Consider the following 24,187-nt stretch of genomic DNA (forward strand, 5'->3'; position numbering starts at 1 on the left):
CACGTCAACTATCTGTTTTGAACTGGTTTAAAACTAATGTATTTTTGACCAAAATTTGAGAATTGGAAACCTGCCGCTTTTTTTATCTAAAAAATACTAGTTTCTGTTACGGAACATGTTGTGGTTGTTGTTTTTGTTTTGGCAGATAACAGTACCCAAATAGTTTTGAGCAAGGCTACTGTATTAACAGTTCTTGATCGTATTTAATTTTGGGTCGTATTCCGTTTTCGTAGACCCGACTGTCATGAGAGAGTTATTGAAAATATTGTTGTACAACTTGTATGTTGCTTGTGTGTCTACTGAATAGTTGCACTTGCCATAAAAACTATTCCTCTTATATATATCAACTAGTTGATTTCACTGCAGTATATTTCTATACTCGTTCTTGTTGTTGTTAAACAACTCTACTTAATGTGAACATATGTATGTATGTATATATGGGTGTACTGTCATTTAAGTGCATAATCCATCTTGCATGTACATATAATAGAGCTATGTACACACAAATATATACCATATATAAAGTTTATATATTGAAGTATATACTATATATGTTTATATGTATACTATATATACAAGAATGTATGTCTGTATGTATTCCCAAATATTCAATTTGAACAAATCAATTCTGCAACAAGCGTTTGTTATGTAAAGCACACGCACACATACGCGCGACGACAGAATAATTACCTTTAACTGTGAGCAAATACAAATAGCTTTACAAAACGGCGACATGCGCTAGTGTATGTGCAATTTGTAGCAGATTCAATTTTCCGTAATACACTTTATACAATATTCAATTAACAACATCGAGTGGCCAAATACAGTTACCACTTCGCCGCTGTTGACGCTATTACTACTTCAATACTCGAAATGACTACATTAACCAGTTATATTTGTCTGTATGTATGTGCGTGTGTGTGAGAGTGTAATTGCATATGTTTATTTGTGAAATATGGCAATTACACAACCATTTAATCGCTGGTGTAATATTTAAACCGGTCTGTGGGAAGTCAATAAGCATTAAGTAGAACTTTATAAGCCAGCTTATTTTCCTAGTGCCATGTTAAGCATCTGCTGATATTGTTGATAATAAAATTTATTTGCTTAGCTTTGTGATACTTTCACAACTCACTTTATTTCGAAAGCATTATTACTTATGCGGCTTTAACGAACTCTTAGCGCACAGCATTTTAATATCGATTATGTATTAAAAATGGCAGTGCATAAGCATTTGGTTTAACTATATTTTATGTGACAGAAAGAGAAATTTCAAATTGCAAAAAAGCAGGTCAAATCTGTAACTGAATAGACGGAACATTTGTAATTTGAGCAAAAAATGTTGTTGTTATTTAACAAAAATATAACATTGCAAAACATTTATGGTGAGCATTTTTGGAGTAACAAATTTTCATAAAAATTCAACAGACCGCTTCCTGCTCAGAAATTCACCAAAGGGACTGAAGGCCATCCCAGCCTTGTGGAAGCTGATTATACAGATTTGTACTAGCATACGTGAAAATGTTTCTTTTTTGTCAGTCTGGGTTAAATTTGATCAGATGTATAAATTTGCATACTGTATAGCAGCACGGAAAAAAAATATAGAAAGTTTTAAGACAACCGCATCCAAAAGTCTCTCGTAATATTAGCAGTGATTTTAAAAAATGTGTCTAATATCTTCGAGTATTTTATGCGAGTTAAACATGATTTTCGCGCTTGTTTACAAAAAAGCATGAAAAATGTTCATCTCTGAACATAGCACCGGGAAGAGACTTCATAAAACTTTGAGCTTATAAATATTTTTTAAACATTTTTTACAGCATTTTCGTTCTTTTTTAAACATATAATACTTTTTGTGTAAATATATAAATAATAATATGTAGTAATAAAGTAAAATCATTCAAATGATAATCCCAAAGGAAATAATTCACTATTAAATAATGGGAATTTTCAGAAATACATTCTTTCGCTGCTAACGATAGATATTAACGCTCATATCATATATTTAGCACAGAAATATTTTTCAGCAGCTCAAAATCAAATCTCACACATCTCGTTTCAGAATAATTAATATGTAAAATTTGTTTGTGGCAGTCCGGGTCATATTTTATCAGATGGTATTTCAGTACAGGCAATGGCATTATTTGACTTGTTTAACACACTTACATATATTCACATAAGTATTCTTACTTATATCAAATATTTGGTTTGTATGCGCTTATATAATAATATCTGTATATATTTTTTAAAATTTAGTGCACATATACACGCTTAACTAATTAATATATATGTGTAATATATAATACAGTTTCACTTATTCTAGTTAACTACTTAAATGCAAGAGCGCTAGCTTTCTCATTACCACTACAATCACGTATACGTATATGTATGTATGCATAAAGGATTTACTCATAAGTAATATTTAAATAGCGGTATATTTGTAAGTGTGTAAATATATATGTGTATGGTTGTAAATATGCCTCTGAACAATTTCCCTCGCCACAATTGCGTTGCCATCGATAAATTACTATAAACAATTGCAGGATTTTAGCAACCGAAACAAGCTGCAAACACACACACACACACACATACCTATACACGCACGTATGCAAGTGCGGTAAGCGTGTAAATATTGAACGCAGTAAATTTGTATTTTCATACTAAGTACACTGCGGTGCAGTGTACTGGCAGCGCGATTATATGTATATTAATTTGTTTGTGTTTGTGTGTGTTGAAGCCTGTTTTAAGTACCAGTATTATTGTTGTTGTTGTTGTTGTTAACATATTCTTTTATTGTAACAGGCATTAAATGGGCGCATTACACCGTAATGTAATTACTTATAAATAAATTATAACATTTTGTTTTGGTTTTTATTGTTGCTTTTTTAAAATTTTTTTCTTTTTGTTTTTGTTCTGGTTTTGGTTTATTTTGCCTTGTTTGCCTTACTTATTTTCATGTTAACCTCTTTATCGACGCTGCAAATGCATACTTTCATTAACATAAATCCGCCTGTGAGTGTTGTTAATTCACACCCACTTAATACAAATAGCATTTCAGCCGTTGCCGCTTACCACATGCCACATGGCGCTCGCTACAATGCCGACTTCATAATTCATCAAACGTGGCATTGGCAATCGACCGCTCAACTTGCAGCATTTAATTTGCAATCGCACACACAACACACTGCCCCATCCCTCTTTAACTGTTGCTTTTGTTGGCTGACATTTTAAAACCCGTTATATTATATGACTGTATATATGTATGTCTGTTTGTATTTAATAATTCGATTTCATGCCGCAATTTGACACAAAATTTCCCATTCAAATGGAAAACGTTTCCAATGTTAACCAACAACAATAACACAACAACTCAATCCGCAATTTATAACATAATTTTTATTATTTTGCGCATTTTTTGTTGTTACAATCGTTTCACACTTTAATTCGGCAGCTTTCCGTAGGCCATTTAAATTGCATTAAGCATGATTGTGGTAATTGTCATATTTTTCGCATTTAAAGCTCTCAGCGTTCATAACGATTGTCGCCGTTATCTTCAACTGCACACCTTACACACACACACATACACACGTATACTCGTTTTTAATTGCAACCGCTGCGAGTGCCGCGTTATTGCCTTAAATTGCCAACAGCTTGTTTAAATTCTTTATTGATCGGCGTTGCATTGCGGTGATTGTTTTACTAAAGATGCAGCGAACTGTGTTGCCAGTAAATAAATAAATGAATAAACAATGAGTTAAAACCACAATAAAAGAATAAAAAATGTTAACTACGGCTGCATCGAAGCTATAATACCCTTCACAAATACAAAAGATTCCCGACAACTTTGATCGGTCAGTTTCTATGGCAGATATATGCTAGAGTGACTCGATATAAACAACAATTCTTCGGAGATTGCATCGTTGCACAGTGCATACAATCATTTTATTCCGATTGTTTAGTTTGTATGGCAGCTATATGCTAGAGTGATATCGGCCGTTTCGATCAATGAGCGGCTTCTTGGTGAGTAAAGGCTAGTTGCAAAATTTCAAAACGATATCTATAAAACATAGGGACTAATTCGTATATATACAAAAGGACGGACAGACGCTGATCACTTATATATCATATATCTATATGCTTTAAAGAGTCTCTAACGTTACTTTTCGGGTGTTACAAACATGTGGCAAATTTAATATACCTTTTTCAGGGTATAAAGATCTATATATATTGGTTTTGATCGGCTGATTTGTATGAAATCATTATGCTATAGTGGACCGATCTTAATAATTTTTTCCAAAGTTGTAGCGTTGTCATGGAAAATAATCTGTGCCTAAATCTGGCAAAATATTAAAGTCACTTTCACATGTAATTTCGTTTTCTGAAGAACGGTATTGAAAAATGGTACTAGTTTAAGTTTCGCGTCACCGACTTTCACCCACGTTACCACAATTTGAGCCTCGAAGTATTTCCATTGACAGCTTTTTTTCGTTACAAAAACCAAAATTTTGGAGAAATTTGATAACTAGTCGTAATAAGGTCCCCATATTTCAAACAAATTAATGTGTATTCAATTAACAAATATAAATGATAATAATAAGAAAAATTCGTTAGGATTACTTTAGCCTACAAAAATCTTGAATTATATATCAAACGAACACAGTTATTGTTGCTGTTGTAGCGGTAATAAATAATAATAAATATAATAATAAGCTAACAGTCAATTCATTGATGGATCCTTTTCGATTACCCGACTTTAGTGGGAACGAACACAGTTATTGTTGTTGTTATAGCGGAAAACAGTCTGAAGTAGTTTCGAGGAATGATACCGAGTTGACAGCACTTGCCCGGATAAAAATCTGGGTCCGTTCCGTTTGCCTAGACCCGACTGCTGGTAACGAACACGGTCTTTCGTTGTGGTCAGTTCGTGTGTCATCGATATGGTGTTTTACTATATCACAGTACCCGATACTGGTATCACTTAAGTAGAAGGGCATTAAGTGATCACATCGAAGTAATAATTAAGTAGTTCAATTTTGATTAGCACTATAACTATACAACGAAGTGTGTGTTTTTTTTTTTTTTTTTAAACATAAGAAAGTAGTGACAGGTTGCTGTCAAGTAAAATTTTTAATAATTTCGTTAATACATATACGTATGTCCTGTTTCTCACTTTCTCAACCAGCCTTAGCCTTGTTCTATATCTGAAAAATCGACGTCTCCGATATAATACATTGCAAAAACCAAAAATGTTAAAAACTAACATATGATAAACTAAATAAAGATTGTTTAGGTTATTTATTAACACAACACAATTTCGAGAGTCATTCTGTTATAAATACTGTCTTAATTTGTATTAAATATGCTTTAATGGATTTAGGACTGGTAAATCATATCATCTTTTTAGGCAATTTTGAGTTCTAATAACTAGGTCATTGACCCAAGCTGTGCACTGAGAATTACCAAATCTGGTCGAGAATGGCTTTGTACACATGAAACGACTCAGACTGCTTAAGACAGGCTAGGATAGTTATGAGTGGTAACTGTTCTCTTGCCATAGTAACCTCAGAGTGCAACTGAAAACGTGTATATTCCATGTTATACAAAACACTTAAGAATCTGGCTCATTTTCTATTGCTAGATCTCGCATTTGACCATATTTAAGAGTTGGAAAAATATAAACAGGCTCAGTTATGGCATTACAACAACAGTAAATCAGTCATACAAACGATATTTGCTATGCCTAATTTAGCTGAAATTAAAGTGTGAATATAGTTCATTTTCACAAAAATTTCGCAAAAACAGCTGCATTATGTCATTTTGCCATTAGCACCGCTATTATATTATATATGTATATTACATGTACATACTCGTATGTATATAGTGTGTTACGGCGTGTAAGTGTAAGCCCGCAAATAGAATTAATAAACACATTTTATTGTTAATGCGCGTAATTGTCTGTGGATGAAGCGAATAAAACCCATTGGACCGTGGAGAATTAACAGTAAAATAACTGTGTTGCAATTTTATTGTTGCCATATGTATTAAAAAAAATATGGTAGGTAGTGGCTAACTCCAATTTGGCTAATTGCAGCTTAGGCACGTGCAACAACACACACTGTTCACACGCGCACCTCTCACACACCTTAAAGAGCGCCCAATTCACGGACGCAACCACGCGCCAAACCATTTGTGTTCATGTATGCGTGTGTGTGTGGCAGTGTCGCAGCTACACATTTACAGCTTTAAAAGTTTGAATTTTGTGAAATTTTTCGGAAATTCAAAATTCCAGGACGCTAATGGCTTTTGCGGTGTCGTTGAGACCGACTGCGCCGCGCGCCTTTATGAGTGAGCCGTACACATAACTGTAAATGTGCATATCATCATAGACGCACATGCATATAAGCAAACCTACGCAGCTACAAGTACACGGCGACAGCGCACAACTTGATTTACATTCACTTAAGTCTCCGAACCGTGCGCGGCAGGACGATGGGCCGCGGCAGTGCGTTAAGAGACACGGCGCAGCGCAACAAGGCAAATGCCATAACGCGCCACTAGCAAACAAGTTAAAAAGCGCTTAGTGCTGGTGAATGCCTGGAACGCGTAGCCGGTGGCATTGGTTGGGTCCGGGTGGCCTTGGTGGCACAATGCAAATGTTTTGCGCCACTTTGTGCTGCGTGTGGCGAGCCACCGGCGGCGGCAAATGGCGCGCAAATGCATACCCACAGCACGAGCTGCTTATACAACAACAACCGCCACAAAAGTGAGTAATATGTTGTAATAACAACTAGTGGTTGCACCAGCGCCAAGCGCCAAGCAGCAATAGCAGTAGCCGAGCCATCATTAGCAGTGCTCAGACGCGAAATGGCTCATTAAACAAATTTCGAATGGCAAATTTCGGTGCAAAAAATGCGTAGCATCTGATTTTGAAATTAATTGAAAGCGGCAAAAGAGGTTTCGGTACTTATTGCGTTATTTCAACAAAGTGTGAAAATGAAATTGTATAGTGCAAAACAAGGGTAATGCGAATAATATTTCAGTCAGACGAAAATTTAAGAATATTCACATAGAAATATTGATATATATTCACAAATTTAAAAACCAGTATTACTTTCCCAAAAACGGAGGAAATAGCGAAGTTAGTTTGATACTAAATATATTCCAAATTTGTATACAAATGTATCTAAAATTTAATAAAATTAAACATCTCTAAGGGTGTTCTGAAAGCTATGACAGAGGATTCGGTGTAAGCTTAAAATCAAAGCTTTAAGCCCGTTTTGTCAAAAGTATATATTAAATTATTAGTTGATACATAGAAAACGAAATCAAAAAGGTCACTATGGAAGGTATATTGTAAAGTCAATAATCAAAAATACAATATTTACATAAATTGTGCACATTTCAAACCAGATTCAACCCATGAAATGTACCAAACAGTTTCGTTAATAACGAAAAGAGCTTTTTGAGCTTTTTGAGCTTTCATTGTATGTGTAAGTCTGTTCAAAATAACTTTCGTTATAATATCGCAGCAAAAATATTTGTTTTAATTCCAAAAGTGTGCAAAAGCAATATTTCTTTTGAATAACTGAAGAGAATTTTGTCTCAATAGCAAGATGAAAGCTTGAAGTAAACATATATGAAACTTTCCAGCACTTCTGATGAGTAAGGGGTTAGAAAAATAGTATTAAAATTAAAAATTTGGTATAACTATTGACAGATGTTGGCTGCAGTTGTTGGCATTTATATGGAAATTATCAAGTGTTCCAACACACTATAGCACTATTTTTTTCACTTCAGAACACAATGTTTCAAACATGAACAATGTTGTTCTTTTCCAATCGTTACAACTAAACGAGGTAGAAATGGTTGAATTTAAACTGCTATTTGCTGCGATAAAATGGGGTTCTATGTGTACAAATTTAGTAAATTCATCGAGTTTTAGTTGCATTTAAAACAAATTAATTCCAAAAATCCACTTTTTATATTGAAATTGTGTATTCTCAACGTTTTTAAAACAATCAACGAATGAGTAGCGAATGTCAAAAACATTCAACTTAAAATAGTTACACTTGCAACGATCACCGAATTGAGTTCTCACGTCGGATTTTAAGTGTCCTTGCTGTTGCAGACACCAATAATTCCCAAACATATGTAGCATGCGACTGGAAATGAATTATCAACTGTGGCGCTTTCAATATAGAGCATAAAACTTGCAATGAAAACCTACGCACACGGACATTATATATGTATGCATGCATATATGTACGTTTGTATGTTTGTATATATGCAATAAAGCACATTCGGTCAGTTGGCGGCATCGATCGAACGGCACAGGTTTGGCGATTAAGCGCTTGGCAGCCACTCAAATGCAAAAAAAAGGAATACAGAGAGTACTGAGTCACCCTGTACGGCCGGTTTAACAAGTCCGTATTCTTTGCGCTTGTCCAACGGTTTGTTGGCCATTTGGTTTGCGCTTATTCACTGCTAATCCCTGGTGTATTGGACATTGTTATCCCCTTTTAAGCACATTGACGCCCGAAAGGATTTGCAATGCTCGTTGCTCGTTGCTCGCTGCTTTGTTCATTCACTTGGTCAACAGTGTCGTAGTCGGAAACCGACACAGGCGCAGAGCACCACACAGCTTCGACTGTGAAAGTGAATGATATGCCTAATTTATCGCCCACCCAATCCGTTATGTATTCATGCACGTGAGCGTGTGTGTGTGTGTGTACAGTTGCGATTGGCCGCACGATGGTTTAGTGAGTGCAGACACTTATTTATGCGTGTGTGTGTTTGTGTTTTCACTCGTTGTGCGTAGCGGTCCATTGGAGTGACTTAAATTATTGGTGCGGATTTTAATTGAGGTTTTTGCCATTTGCATTTATGTGTGTTGGGTTCCATGCCACAGCGCCGCTGCCACTGAATGCTGCCCTTAAAACTGCAAATGAAACTAATTTATCCAGCAAACTTTACGGGCAACTACAAAAACTGTACGTTGTTGTTGTTGTTTTGCTCTGTCTTCTTCTACTTTGTGGCATTGCATTTTTTGTCCGTTTTTACGTTTTGCGTCAGGCAATTCGAGAAATGGAAAATTGAATGTATAATTACAACCGCAAAGTTATTATCATTTTCGCACCATCGCCGCAACTGATGAATTATTTCCTCAACCCGCACCCCACTGCTCCCCGCTGCGCTTTGCGTAACGCTTACAGCACCACCTCACGCCTCTATATTAACTATATGGCTACCTCATAGTTGGTTTTCGTAGATATGTTTGTCAATATCGTTCACTATCGCCCTCTTTTCCGCGTTGCTGCTGCACATCGCCACCCCTGCGTCGTCCTTGTTGATTTCCTTATCGCTTTCTGTCGCCTCTTGCACTTTGCCCACTGCCTGCGTCGCTTTCCCATTATCTTCATCGTTCACCTCTTTTTGTTCGGTTGCCTCTGTCGCTTCGCCTTTCGCCGTGTCCTAAGGATGCTTCGTATAATTGTTAAGTGGCATTTCGTTGACCATGGTGTGCGCCACCTCCTTGCCCCTGTCGTGTATGCCCTTGTCATGCGTTTCGTTTTTTTTCTTCTGCGTCTTCAACTATATAAAATAATTAACGAGAGATATATCGCTTTGTTCAATGATTTACACAGAGAAATTATATTTAATAGTTACTCGTCTTATTGTCTCTTCGAAATTCTGATGCGGCTCCACGCGTTTCATGGTGCTGCAGGCTTTAAATTTCTCGGCGGACTGGAAAAAACAATTATTGAGGAAAGGACATGAGTAAAGCGGAAAAAGAATTTTAACAAATTATTGAAATATATATTTATTAATTATTTCATGTAAGCTGCAGGCCTTGCACCCTTGTAGAACCAACATTCACAATTTCAAGCTCTAGCCAATGGAACCAAGTTCAAGCAAAAGAAACAAAGGCTATTACACCTTTGCTGAAGGCTTTTTCTCTTCTTTCTGGTGTGTTTCTTCAGGTTATTCGACAAAAGAGAGATACCTTCTTGAGTCATTTCTATGATAAAAATTTCAGACGAAAGTTGCTACAAATGTTTGAGTGAAGCTGTGATTACATTTTCCTTTCGAAGCTTAATTCAATTCGAGGTAAAAAAATACACAAACCTACGCCAGTAAGTTGTACACTCTTAAAATATTTGAACAGACCTTGAATAAAGTAATTTTTCATCATCATTTTTGTTGTTAAGTGCTAATACGATCTGTTCCTTATTTATTTGACGATCAATCTTATCTATGCGTGCTCCTAACCAAAACAAGTAGATCCATATTGCTGAGAAACATTGTTTTGAATCAGACTGTTTAAGAGGCATACCTAGTGCGATAGCCTAAAAGCAGCGATTTTTGGGATTTCAAAAACAAAATTATAGAATCAAAATGTTAAGTACACGATGGCAAATATTCTTCTATAACTCAAAAATCGCAATCTCCGACGGGGCTAAAAAAATGGTCCGCAACTTGCGGCCATCGCCAAGGATGAAACACAAAAATGCATTTTTACTAGAATTTATTGTCCTACGGTCGACAAAATGGCGACGTTAAAAAAATGAATTTTCTCAACATTTGCTTGCTTTTTGCTTGCCAAATCAACAAAGTGGTAGATTATTATATAATCTATAAAACTTTGATCGTGGTCGGATTATTTGCCTTGGAGTAGTCGTTGCGGCGAATTCGAGAAAAATGCGTTTAATGATAAACCGATAGAGCTGTAACTGAAAAACTGTTTCGGATGTCGTTTTAATATTTTTGTATATTATTTTCAAACAATTTATTTTTTTTTATTTTTCGCTAGGTGTGCCCCTTAAGCTGGGGCCCAACAGATTGGAGCGGGATTTATATCTGGCCAAACAGGAACTATCTTGTGATTATTTTATGCTGTTAAAATAACAACAACAATAAAACTACCTTTAGAAATGGTACATTGTAACTAAAAAATTACTATCGGGGACCTAGAATGGATTTGTTAAGGCATTGGACATTGATGACGTTGGCATAATATAATACAAAAAAAAAAACTGTTATATAAAATTGTAGTCGTCACAATTTAGTGATGCTGCAAACCACCTTAAAACATTTCATTATACACTACTACACTGCCGCTTATAATTACTACTCAAATGAAGTATTTTAACGCCAACTACTTTAAAGCCATTTAACACCAACAATAACACAAAAGAAAACTTAATAACCAAGTAATGAGATGAACTTTGTGTTCGCTCACTCGCCACTGGCACTGGCACTGCCACTGTATGGAAACTTTTTAAAGGAAAGAAAATCGACCGGACAAAAGATTAGCGGGAAACGCGATAAAAATAATAATCCAAACGACACCTGAAACAAAAACGCTTAACACAAGCAAACAACAACAGCAACATAACCACTTCACGGCTCTCGACAATATACTCGCCCGCTTAGTGACTTGTCCAGCGAGCTGCCGACTCTGAAGCGCCACAGACGCCAGCTAAAATCCGCCTTTCAAATAACGATTGAAAAAAGTGGTAGAATAGAGGAAGCTGCAAACTAGTTAGTCAAAGGCGTGGGCGAAAACATGAGCCAAAGTAACATTTCCGCAGCAGACCACGTAATGAGCGAAATTCCACGGCATTTAAGCACAACTTTTAAGCAACACCAACAACTCTTACTCACTCACTTCACTTCACTGTCGCTCCCTCTTTCTCTACACATCTCGCAATTCTTTTCACCTACAATCTTTTTTTAATAACTCCGAACCAGCACTTGCCTTGCATTCATTTTGGCTTTTTGCAACAACCGGATGTCAGCGATGTGACTCCACAATACGACAACGAGAACGGCAATAACAAATATAGCAAAAGCAAATCAAATACAACAACAATACTAAATTGTATAAATGAAAATGAAAGGCGCTGGCAAAAAGACTACATAGCTCTCAGGGAACCGAAAAGGTGTAGCTTTAGAAATTAAATTGCTGCCTTTTACCGCCAAAAATGGTAACAAAGAGAGGCAGAAAAGAGCTACGAACGCTCGGAACAGACTCATGTCTCAATGCTTGAAGTCCAAGTCCGACTCGATTGCCCGAAGTCAAAGCGTATTTTCCAGCACCTGAATTCTCAGTTGAGGTAATTCACAAAAATTGACCACAAAACAAAAAACGCATGCAAAATAAGCAGAAAAAATATTAAATAAAAATTTAGTACAAACCGCAAAGAACGGAATACAAAATATCAGCGGACAACCACAAAGGCGCAAAAAAAGTACACGATTCACTTGCTGTGGGACCTAACGGGAAGTTATACAAATTTTTTTGTACATTTGTGTGTGTGTGTGTGTATATGTATACACTTTTGGGAGGACATTGTGTCAAGAACAAATAAACACGTCCGCTGTGAAAAAGACAACAAGCAGAGCAACATTAGTAGTTGCAAGAGCCCAACAACAAGCGTCCATAAAAAAACGAAACCACAACAAAAAGCGAATTTCGTTTAAATATTAAATGAACAACTGGAAATAGTTAAAAAATACAAAAAGCAAGTGAATGGCTCACAAAAGCTCCTCAGAGATTAAGAAGTCAAAAATGATTGAAGCACAGAGCTTTTAGACTCAACCCTTTTTAGATGCACATAGAAGAGAAAGTAGTATTTTTATATATTTTTTAGACAGTCTTTCTCTAGGTTTTTTAATGCTAACCACTCTGAAGGTTGGGCAAATATTATTGTTACATTTAGGGTAAAACTTCAAAACGTAGCCTACGTTTAGGCTGATATTGAATTTACAAATTCTCAAGTGAAATTTTGCTAAAAAAATAAAAAAAATTAAATTTTCTTAAATAATAATGAAAACAGTGGCAACAAATGGTTGAACATGGTTTACAAATCACAATATTGAAACAACACCAAAATGTGTGTAAAACTATACGAGTTGGAGGTGTTAAGGGAAACAAAAAAACAAAAAACTGAAAACCAATACACACACGCAATTTCGGTCAAAAAACTTTAGGCGGACGAGCAGCCCAAAACAATGGAGAAAACCATAAAAGGCAAACATACCGAAAAAAGAGTAACCGCATAAATGTGCACGAGACCGCAATGGCAACAGCGCGACGTAAAGGTGCAAATGAACAAAATCCTCTGCATGCTCACACGGCGATCCAATTTGTGCCCCAACAATTCGAATATGGTTAGGACAGAAATGAAAATACCGGAAAGAGCAACATTGGATTGTGGCATATGCAAAAAGTAACGTAAATGAAAGAAGTAAACAACAAAGCGAAAAAACAAGGAAACTACATTAAGCTATCTACTCCCTCACTAAACACCTGCACATGGTATTTGTGTCTAGCTATTATATAGTATATGCGCTTCAGCTCCCTCTCTTGTTTTGCTCAAGGCGATCAAAACACATCCGCAACTTGAGCAGCTGGAAAATAGTAGTTTCCCTCGTTTACCTGAAATTGTTGCAATTTAAAGTTTGAGCAATAAAAGTCATATGAAGTATGTTAGGGGGAGCTGAACACTCGCAAACACTCACTCACAAACTTAAGGAAGCCATCATCAACTACATAGATTAGAGTAACAATTGCTGTTGTTGTTCGCACGCAAACTTTGAAGAAGTGGCAATTACTTTTAATTGCCACGAAGCTACTTAACGAGTTAACTGTATGAGGGTTTGGCGAATTAATAAGAAAATTGTAACAATTCAAGTGAAGTGCAAATTAGGAGTATTATACTATTTAGAAATGAGAAAATATGTTTTATCTCAGCACAATTACGGATTAGAGACAATATTTACAAAAAATATATATGTCAAATCGAGTAAATCAAGTTAGTTGTTTGATAAGTTGACGTTGAAATATCAGTTGAAATCACGTTCTTATCCATTCCGCCTTCCCGAAGACCGGCTTCACTCTACCACCACCAGATGGTACATCGTATACTTCGAAAGCATCATTTTGGACTACAGCACTAGTCAACGTTGTCACTAAATTTCAAAGTGCTACCTTAAAAATCTTAATAGAGGAATGATAAGTAACTTATATGAAGCCCAGGTTACGAACAAGAAAGATAAAGTTAAAGATTACGACAGTTTCCTTCTACTACTTTTTTTGAGAGCATTTGACATTAGTTCATGACGTCATTAACGTATTTACTCTAAACAACTAATAGTTCGTTTCGTTTATAATGTTCTGTGTCGCAACTTTGGCTTTATCATTCTTGGTTACAACCGAATGGACATTTTAACTATAAAATAAATTGAACACTGTTTTTCTATATTTAAATGTGTATAATTCCAAATTGAGCACTTTAATGGAACATGGAATCTTAGGCGACCGTGTCGGAAATGTTTTTTTTTTTTTTTTTGAAAGTTCAAACGAAAAGATATTTACTAAGCCATCCCACGGTGAATTTCAAAGCTGAGATAGCCATACAAGTAGGAGCTAATTCCAAATTAGATAAAATAACCTCTAGGCTTTATCTATCACATTAGTTATTCTCGTTGACAAAGGAAGCCATTAGTTTCGCTTATACATTCGATCTAGTGCAACTTTGTTTTGGGAGAAACGGTTATTCAGACTAACGACATCGAGAAGATAATGATTTTTCGAGGAATCGCTAAATTAAATTGATATTTACCTAGCCTTAAATCTGCACAAATTATAGTGTTTGCGTTTGTAAAATCACATACATCAAGAAAAACATACAAACTTTCTTGACTTACCTTCAATTGCATTTCTTCGTTCGGGTTGTTTTCTTCGGCACCTTGCTTCAGACCGCTGAGAAAGCGCGCAAATACCGTACGTCTTTTGTTCCGATTTCGTCCCTCTGGTTGGACGAGATAGATAAGAGTAAAAGTCAATAATACAGCTTCTCAAAAAGATAAGTACAAACAATAGCAACAAAAAATCATTTCTAAATAAAACGTCATTTATGTTAATTACATAAATTAACCTTTTATAACCTGAACAGAGTATATTGAGTTTGCCACGAAGTTTGCAACACCCAGAAGGAAACGTCGGAGACGTTATAGCGTATAGCCGCCATACAAACTAAAGGATCGGTATAAAATGCTTGTATGGAAAACGTTTTTATTTGACAAGGTATCTTCATGAAATTGGATGGATTACTGCCTATAGCAGTAATGCAATCTCCGAAGAAATTATTCAGATCGGATTACCATAGCATATAGTTTCCATAACTAACTTTAACAAACTGAACCTTTTACGGAACCTTCTGTATTTGTGAAAGGTATTATAATAATTTGATTCGGTTCTACCGAAGGTTACGTATTTTCTTGTTTTAAACTGATTTTGTAAAAAAATTTACAAAATTTTAAGTTTTAATAAAGATTGTTAAATTCACAGTATACTTTACTGCGATTAAATTCATCTTTAGAAAAAGATCCACTCATAAAATCAAAAAAAAAATTTAAGTCCAGTTCATTGTTCTTAAATTCCTCACACGCAAACATTCAAGCGAATAGTCACATAGTTATTTCCATGGTTCACCTACCTGTTGCCGAGAAATCGTAGAAGAAATTCCGCCTGGCGCCCGGATAGCTGTGCTGCATGCCATTCAGATTAACCGCCGATTTCGAATCAATTGCACTTCTGGCCATGCGATTTGCCAAATCGTTTTGCGCAAAGCTGTAGATTTCATTCTCCTCACGATTGGAAAGGCAACTCGATGGCTGCAATCGGCCAAACACAAACCAGAAAAAGTGTTAGATGAAAAAAAAAGACGCAACAAAAAACCAGAGAAAATAAATCAACAACATCATTTGATAAAGTGCATGCAATAAAAATGTGGGAAAAAAAAGTAAATTTGAGCAACATTCGGTATTGAGCAATGGCATACACGGCGTATACGTACCAAATATTTTCCAGGCACATACAATGGTTGGCTGTGACTTGTCGGCAGAGTTGATTGATTTGCGATATTGCCGCCAATAATGCCAAATCCAACACCTACACCGCCACCACCGCCCATCATTCCCGACATGACGCTGACACCGATACCGCCACCGCCACTGCTACTGCTGCCAGCCGCGCGCCGCGACAAAGTGTGACCGGTTGAAATGCGCACATGGCGCTCCTTCCACTTGGAAACGCGCACCTCCTCGATGGCGTCCAACACGTCCTCATACGGCATATTAATCTGTTTGCTGTAGTGCGCGGCAAGGCCCTCCAAATAGCCGCGTTTGCCCTCCTGCAATAAGAGATACACAAGAAGCAGAGCAAATCGAATGAGAACGTGAAAAAATCTTCCAAAACCTCGAGAGCTGTATCAGAGTAATAGTAAATCGAAATGCAGCCAGCGTAGGTGGGCATCAATAAAATGCGCCGCGTTGCAACGCTTTACAAGCGCATAAATTTCGATCGAAGAAACATGTGAAAGGCGCCTAGCGGCAGGTTAATAGTGCCAAAATTTACTAAAGTGCCTGCAATGCATCAGTTAAATAGTTTCCTAATTTATAGCTACGTACACCTACTGATGTAGATATCAAATCGATTTGCGCCCGCGCTTGCTTTTAGCTACTAAGAAAACTTTACATCTACTGGTAATTGGTAAGGAGCCACCACTTCGCCGCAGACAAATGTAATAAACACTCTAACGTTACTACCTTTGCATAAATATGTGCACACTTGTGTCTATAACAAGAAATATTTAAATTTGTAATTATAAAATTTTAAGTTGTGACGAGTGGCGGTGATGAGTCATCATCGTCAGTGGCAAACTAAATACTTGCAGCGTTTGAGCCGCTTGTGAGGCATTGCACTTGCTTCAAGTGTGTTGTTTTGTCTCAGCATCACACATACACACACATGCACATATACCTCTCAGACACACTACTTCATCCACCCAACCACTTGACATTGAACTGCTACATTGCCACGCCGCCATTTCCTTTTATACGCCGAGCGCTGCCATATTTCAAATACACGAGTGTGATGCAAATCGCGGTGCGCAGTGTGTCTTTGCCACGCTATGCATTTTAGGACTCGTATACGCCAAGTCGCCGACAATTGTCTGCCCTGCACCTGCATATGAGTTTAAGTTTTGTTCTTGTACCTTTGTGAATTTCTTGAAGTGCAATTAGTTGAGACGCGCTCGAGTAATCTGGCAACAAAATTCTTAAGCCGCCAGACAAATTGTCTGAAGCACATTATATACATATGTATGTATTTGTGGAATTAATATGTTTACATAAACACTTACATATGCACTTTAGTGCAAAGTCAAAAAGCATGACAATTTTAGTATAAGTTTTTAAGTATAGCTAGCTCGAGTTTTTCTGTACATAGATACGAATATAAGATATTACATACAAAATAATAAATAATGATACCATATAATAGGTTTTAGATAAAAGATAACAGATTATAGATAATAGATAGATATCAGATCACACACAATAGATAGAATCATAGACTTGTGGAGTTTTAAAACCAAAAACCTTACAATCATAGTTCCATAAAATGAAAAGATTATAAAATCAAAATACCATAAAACTATGAAAACATAAAATCACAAAATCGAAATAAATTAAAATCATAAAAGCTGTCTTTGATTCGCTGGAGAGGGACGCTTGAGCAAATGCTCAAACCAACGGGCTGCACTTGTGGTGCAACCCTCCGCTAACATGTCTTCTGACGCACACACAATATTGTCAGGTTTCTTTTAAAACTACTAAAAACTTAAAACTTAACTATTTGTTTTTTGCCTTAAAAAGCGTTGCTGTAACCCCTTAATTTGGTTTTCTATAAATTGTCATAATTGTCACTCGGATTTCAACTCGTCTCTTCATCCTGATCATTTATATATACGAGTAACCCTATATCTAATTCGATTAGTTTTAGGTGACACAAGCCACCGTTAGCTGAACAAAACTATTATACTCTGTAGTAACAGGTTGCGAGAGTATAAAAAAGAAATTTGTATTTTCATTTGTCATTTGAACGATTCACAATAGTAAAAGTGAGCTAAAATATGCAAAATAAAACTTGGCAGTTAGAAGTTATGCCACTTTAATGAGGTATTCGCATACTCTCTTGCTTCACTTCAACTCGATAACTTTTTTGTTGCTTTCACATGTAAATTTTTGGAAAAGAGAGCAAAAGCGAGTAGAGAAATGACCAATCGAAGACAGCTCAAATCGTCTTATCAAGAATTCATAAAGCTATAGAGTAACAAATTCATAAAATCTAAAATAAAGTCAACAAAGCATGCAATCATAAAATCGTTAAACCATAAAATCACTTAACATTTTTGATAAGAAATAGGCATTCAACGGTTGCGTCTGGGCAGCTCGTTAAGGTATATACCAATCTCAACAATCAATCTTTAATGTGGCCTCTCCTAACCGAAATAAGAATCCGTACAAAATCGGTCAACAATGAAGCCCATGTTAACATAAATACTTCCCAACACATGTTATTCTATCACTTACAAATCGTCAAATGTAAAGACGCATGCTTCTGCATTCGTAAAATTGTATGCGAATATGATTTGTGTGGATGAGATTGTGCAAGTTATGCAAATAGTCATTCATGCACAAAACACTTGAAATAGCTGAAATAGAGAACTATTTACACATAGGAGTGTGTATCTAGATGCATTTGAAAGCACACTGCTGTACCAATGTATATTCCAAATATCTGTGTCAATGTATCAGGGGCAAACACCTGCTGTAACATATGCTTGACAGCATCGCACCCCAAAGACATACCAACTTGGTGATCTAGTCAACTTTAAAGAGTTTTGAGTCCGCTTTAATCCAGCGATTTCAATTGCACTACGACAGTTATTCATCATCGACAATATGTGCAGCCTTCTCCTCCGCCGTTGCTGTCACATTGAAGTCGTCTAAGTAAAGTCATCAAAAACGCATTTTCCCTTCCAAAAGTTTTCAGCCCTTCTTACCCGCATTAACAGCTATAACTGTACATATGTGTTGCATGTTCACATGGAGCCTGCAAAATATACACGCTGTCAATACGTCATTGCAGCTCCAGCTCCCGCTATACAGGCTGTCACTGAAGCCGCAGCTGTTGAAAGCGTAATTGAGACGTGTTGCCATATTCTGTGATGTGGAAGCATTTTGTACACAACATCACCGCTTTTCGCTGTATGCAGCAGCTACTTTCTTGCGTGCCACATTATACTTGAAGCGTTAAAACCGCTGTCTTCGTAAGGTTTTGCAAGGCGCAGAGGGCGACAAGCGCAGATATAATAAGATAACCACGCACGTTCGACATCGTGGAAAATTATTATTCTTGCTGCGGCAATTTGACGAGCAGCAGCGAGCGCATGTAGCGCAAACGCACAGATAATGGCGCTGCAATGTGTTTACCAATCTGAAACACATTGCCGAGTAAGCGCGTCTGCCGTTGATGTACCAGTGCAGAACTACAGAAGCTGCCGCGCGCCTAACTTCATCCATGACACTGAGTAAGCGAAAGGTTAGGTGACTGTGAGTAACTGTAATTAGCAGCTTGGCGCTCAAGCGAATGCATGTATTTATTTCCTCTTACAAGTATATATGTACAAACGTATACATATGCACTTATACGCAAACTTGGTCTCGGCATAAAGTTTTCGAAATCGCTTCCTTACTTAGGCACCGCTTGCAGCGCCGCTGGAAAGGCTTGCCAAACGATAGTCGCGCTGTTTGTGCCACTTAACGCAAATCCTATGCGCTGCTTTTTTTGTTTGTGCGTTTGCCATTAACGGAACTTGAGTTATTAATGTTTGCATGTGCGTGGAGGTTGCTCGGTATGAACGCTCAAAGAGAAGAACCTTGATAAGGCACGTTTCGATTATGCTTAGCGCCTTCACAGGTTTCACTGGATATTGTTGAGTGAAAATAATAGAAAACAACTCTTGCATTTAAAGTTCTGAACACAAAATTGTAGACAATATAGTCTTAAAAGGTTTCGGGTGGCGATTGGATTTATTAGATAAAGAATACCGCTACTTAAAAAATCTTTGTTATCCCTGTAGCAATAGGGGTCCTGATTCTGAAGCCCTAACCATTGAATGCTTTGACTACCCCTCGCTAGATGTAGCGATATCCCCTGATGTATCGTGTACTCTGAGGCAGGGCCGGATATTTCACCTCAAAAGACATAATCTGTCTATAATAACCAATTATTGACTATTTTTGACTTCCGCATAAAGTATTAAATCCTATCTAAATTTGTTTGGTGCTTCTCAAAACGTGTCACAAAATGCTAAGGAAAAGTACCTTTCAACAACCCTGCAATTGTCTCAACTTTAAATATTCCTGTAAGGTACTTACCGGCGTCGAATAAGGATGCGCAGTCAACCGTATGCCATCGGCCTCCAAATGTCGCTTCATAACAGCCTCCAGCTCCTTCATAGTCGTTGGCGCATCACAATCGGTTGCTAAAATCTCATTGCTACTGCTCAGCGCCTTCGGATCATTGATCATCACATAAACAATGGCTGCGCCCTTCTCGCGCAACGATCGCACACTCTTCAGCAGTTTGTTCCGATGATGCGTCACGTCCACACCGATTGCGTCCAAATCAATCTCACCAATTTGTTTACAGATCTCCAGTTCATCGTAACCGTTCTCCATAAAACTCTCGGCATACTGCTGCATGCCTATGGCGCGCAACCACTCGCAAACGATGTTATTGTGTGGCATATTAGCGTTTTCGTATCACGTGGCCGTTAGCGCGCAACTGCTGCTAGTAGCGGACGTATTCGTCGGCGGGAAGGTGATGTCGAGCGGTGCAAAACTTACCTTCGGCGTTTTTATTGCAGGTTTCGTTTTAGTTGATTTCGTTGTTGTTGTGGATGTTGAAGCAGCCGATACCAATGCCGATGCAGTCGGTGCGGTGGGTGTGCTGAGCTGTAAGCACGCGGCCGAAGTGTTGCCGCTGCTGCTGCTGGCGTTGTACGAAGTGGCTGTTGAAGTGGAGCTAGCGCTGGACGCAACAGAGTGGCTGTAACTGAGATTAGTTGTTGCCTTCATAGCATCTGTGTTCGTGCGTTGTTGGCAGGTGGGGCAGGAAAAGTCGAATGCTATTTCAGAGCGGGCATAAAAAGCTGCAAGTAGAAAATATATTTTAATAATCTGCATAATTATCGCTGAGAAGCTGCAAAGAACAAGATAAACTGAATCATTGTAATAATTATGTTATTTGTTATGATTTTATGATTTAAAAAATATTAATATATAAGTAGTAAGGTTGCGAATTTGCAAATTCTTATCCGAACGAATAGCGGCCCCACTTCTGCAAATTCTTCCCTACTTATTAAATTTATAGTATTTTTTTTTCATGGTTTTTAAGTTTTTGAATTTAAACCGTCATTTCAACTCGACTGTCAAAGTCAAAATGGGTCAAGCACTTCTCTGTCTTTCGGAAACATCCTACAGGCTTGTGTCGTAAACATAAACGACAGCTCTCTCAGAATTTCACCTTAAATAATATTATATTTTCAATGTTCCCTCTTTCATTACAAAATAGAATTTATTGTTGTTGATATCCTTTCAACGTCAATTACAATTAAATGGACACATTCAAACCGAATGCTAATGAATAGTTGGCAAATTTTGTGAAAACTTTCTTAATTTCCTTTTATGAATTGTTTGCTTGTGGCAAATGCCAACATACGCATATTGGATATGGAAATGCAAATCTACTAACGAAAGAAGCTAAAAGTGTTTTGACATCGGTCCATTTGAATAACTGACACACCTATATAAATATGTATGTCTATAAATGTAATGAAATGCAAATTAGGGTAGTTTCTAAATGTGGGAATAAAAGTTTTACTTCAGATTAATCTCAACTTATCTCACATGTAAATACCAAATAAATATAGGAGTATTAATAATAATATGAACAGACTAACTAAGATTATACAAGTATATTTTCATCCTGCACAGCCTAAAAAAAGGGATTTTTAAAATTAAAAAAAAAAAAACTACAGCGCCGATTTTTATATATTAATTAATATATATATCAAAAATATGCAATATATTTTTTGATGAGAAAATATAAAATTTTTTTTGAGTTACACGCGAACTCCGACGACGCTAAAAACGGCTGTGCAATGATTATGGCCTTCCCTGGAGATGAAACCCAAAAAACTCGCTAGATATTATCCGTAAATACGGTCGAAAAAAAATCAAAAATTGACAAACAGGCATTATAAAAAAGTATTGAGTTTGGCAATATTCGATTGTTTACTATATTAAAAAAATAGTCATTGTATGGAGAGTGATCATTTGTCTCCCAGTAATCACAGATAATTCGATTTTTAAATTCAACACCATGTGTGCCCCTAAACTTATAACACTTTTTTTTGGTATACCTCCAATATAGTTGAAACTGTCACAGTCCTCATCACAGCTAAAATTTAAAGATCTGTGATTCTTCTATCAAAGTGCATCAATTATATATTATATGAAATATATACGAGGTGTGTTCAAAGAAAAAGGTGAATTTTGATTTTTTTTTAAGTACTTAGTTAATCATCAATATATATTTTGTTACCTTCAAAGTAATCCCCCTCGTATATAATACACTTACGCTAACGCTTTTTCCAATCCTCGAAGCACTTCTAAAATGCACTGTTCGATATGGCCATCAGCTCCTTCTTCGATTCTGACTTGATCACATCAATTGTGGTAAAACGCTTTCCTTTCATTGGTTTCTTCAGTTTGGGAAATAAGAAAAAGTCGCAGAGAGCCAAATCTGGTGAATACGGTGGTTGAGGTATGATTACGGTTTTATTTTTGGACAAAAAAGCGATACTAATGCGACATTGCTTTTGCTCAAAATTAAGCAATTTCTGAACAAACTTCGCTGCCACACGTTTCATGCCCAAAACATTCGAGCAAATTGAATGGCATGAGCTGATTGATATTGTATATCAACATCCTCTGCAACTTCCCTAAGAGTGATTCGACGATTTTCAAGAACAATTTTTTTCACTGTTTCGATGTTTTCTTCGCTTGTTGACGTGGTCGCACCTTCAGGATGCACATCGTCATCAACATCTTCTCGGCCTTCTGTAAACACGTTTTTGAGTCAAAGTGGACTAACCGAATGTCACAGTCAACATTTCAAGTGCCTTGGAGCACTTTATTCCATTTTTAATACAAAAGTTAATACATATTCTTTGATGAATTTTTTTCAAAAGTAAAAAATCGAAAAGCACATAAAAACGTGACCAACATTTCTGTTGTCAAAAACAAACTACTAATCGAATAATCGAACCGATTATAACAAAAACAAAATATCGATAATCAAATGTACATAGCTCGCGAAAAATCAAAATTCACCTTTTCCATTGGACATACCTCGTATATAAATATATATTTTGTACCTTCCTTAAAGCATATCACATTTGAATGTAAATTTAGCACCCTTAGCATTTGTAGTAATAACTTAAGGACTACGAAATCCCTTGAAATTTATTTTTAAGGACCCCCCTATTGCACTAAGATTCACAATGCTTAAATTTTTAGAGAAAATGCCATACAAACAGGTTTTCGTGTGATTTTATAAACTCACTACAGTTGTAGGGAGCCACATGCCACAACACACTCAAACGCACACAAACGCTGGCATTTATGAGTACTTTAAGACTGCATTGTCTTGTTTAATTTAAATGCAAATTGTTTTTTGTTTGGAATATCCGACAAGTGGTTGCACTATATCAATATTCAACAGCAATTACAAAGCTGTTACTTATCCTTTTCGATACATAAGTATAATCTTCGCCTTAATAAAATACTTCATCGCTTCTATAGCTTTTGTGGAAAATGGATAAATAAATGTTTTAAAATTGCTGAAAACTGTTTGAGACATTTTCTTTCTTGCGAATTAAAAGTAAAATCCTTGTAGGCAGCAGCAAATTCCAGGCTTACCACACATTGACACAAACTTTGCTTGTTTGCCAAGTAACGGTAAAGAAATGAAGTGAAACAAAGTAATAAAATTAAGTCAAATTGTTAGATATTTTGTCATATTATGATTAGAAGAAATATTGTCGTAATATAACCATAGGAAAATCTATGTAGCATAAAAATTTCATAACCATTTTACTGATTCCATTTTTCTATATTTGAGTTTTTTAACACTTTCGAAAATAAATTGAAAGTATTTGCCTTTATCCTTCTGTATTTAATTCGAAATTAAATATTATGCGGGAAC

At 36.4% G+C, this 24,187-nt stretch overlaps 2 protein-coding genes across 2 annotated transcripts; both read right to left on the reverse strand.

Moving 5' to 3' along the window:
* Positions 1-7,953: 7,953 nt before the first annotated feature.
* On the reverse strand, positions 7,954-20,664 carry LOC106622677 (uncharacterized). Its single transcript, XM_070105811.1, has 6 exons — positions 20,293-20,664; positions 15,864-16,199; positions 15,504-15,681; positions 14,713-14,816; positions 9,667-9,744; positions 7,954-9,591 (listed from the first exon to the last, which is right to left on the reverse strand). Exons 1-6 carry the CDS (start codon positions 20,662-20,664, stop codon positions 9,472-9,474), a joined length of 1,188 nt encoding a protein of 395 aa, XP_069961912.1. The 3' UTR covers positions 7,954-9,471.
* A 15-nt stretch (positions 20,665-20,679) lies between these two features.
* LOC138855799 (uncharacterized) lies at positions 20,680-21,060 on the reverse strand. The gene has a single exon (XM_070105812.1). It carries the CDS (start codon positions 20,992-20,994, stop codon positions 20,680-20,682), a length of 315 nt encoding a protein of 104 aa, XP_069961913.1. The 5' UTR covers positions 20,995-21,060.
* Between the last annotated feature and the right edge of the window lie 3,127 nt (positions 21,061-24,187).

Source organism: Bactrocera oleae, chromosome 2, assembly GCF_042242935.1.
Source record: "Bactrocera oleae isolate idBacOlea1 chromosome 2, idBacOlea1, whole genome shotgun sequence".
NCBI classification, from domain to species: Eukaryota; Metazoa; Arthropoda; class Insecta; order Diptera; family Tephritidae; genus Bactrocera; species Bactrocera oleae.

Bases quoted from the DNA above. Each gene is read 5' to 3' on its own strand.
- LOC138855799 (XM_070105812.1), bottom strand. From the start codon at position 20,994: ATGAAGGCAACAACTAATCTCAGTTACAGCCACTCTGTTGCGTCCAGC.
- LOC106622677 (XM_070105811.1), bottom strand. From the start codon at position 20,664: ATGCCACACAATAACATCGTTTGCGAGTGGTTGCGCGCCATAGGCATG. The intron at 9,745-14,712 runs GTAAGTCAAGAA...TGTTTTTTCCAG, and splicing joins ACGAAGAAATGCAATTGAAG to TCCGCCGAGAAATTTAAAGC. The intron at 9,592-9,666 runs GTAACTATTAAA...TATTTTATATAG, and splicing joins TCGAAGAGACAATAAGACGA to TTGAAGACGCAGAAGAAAAA.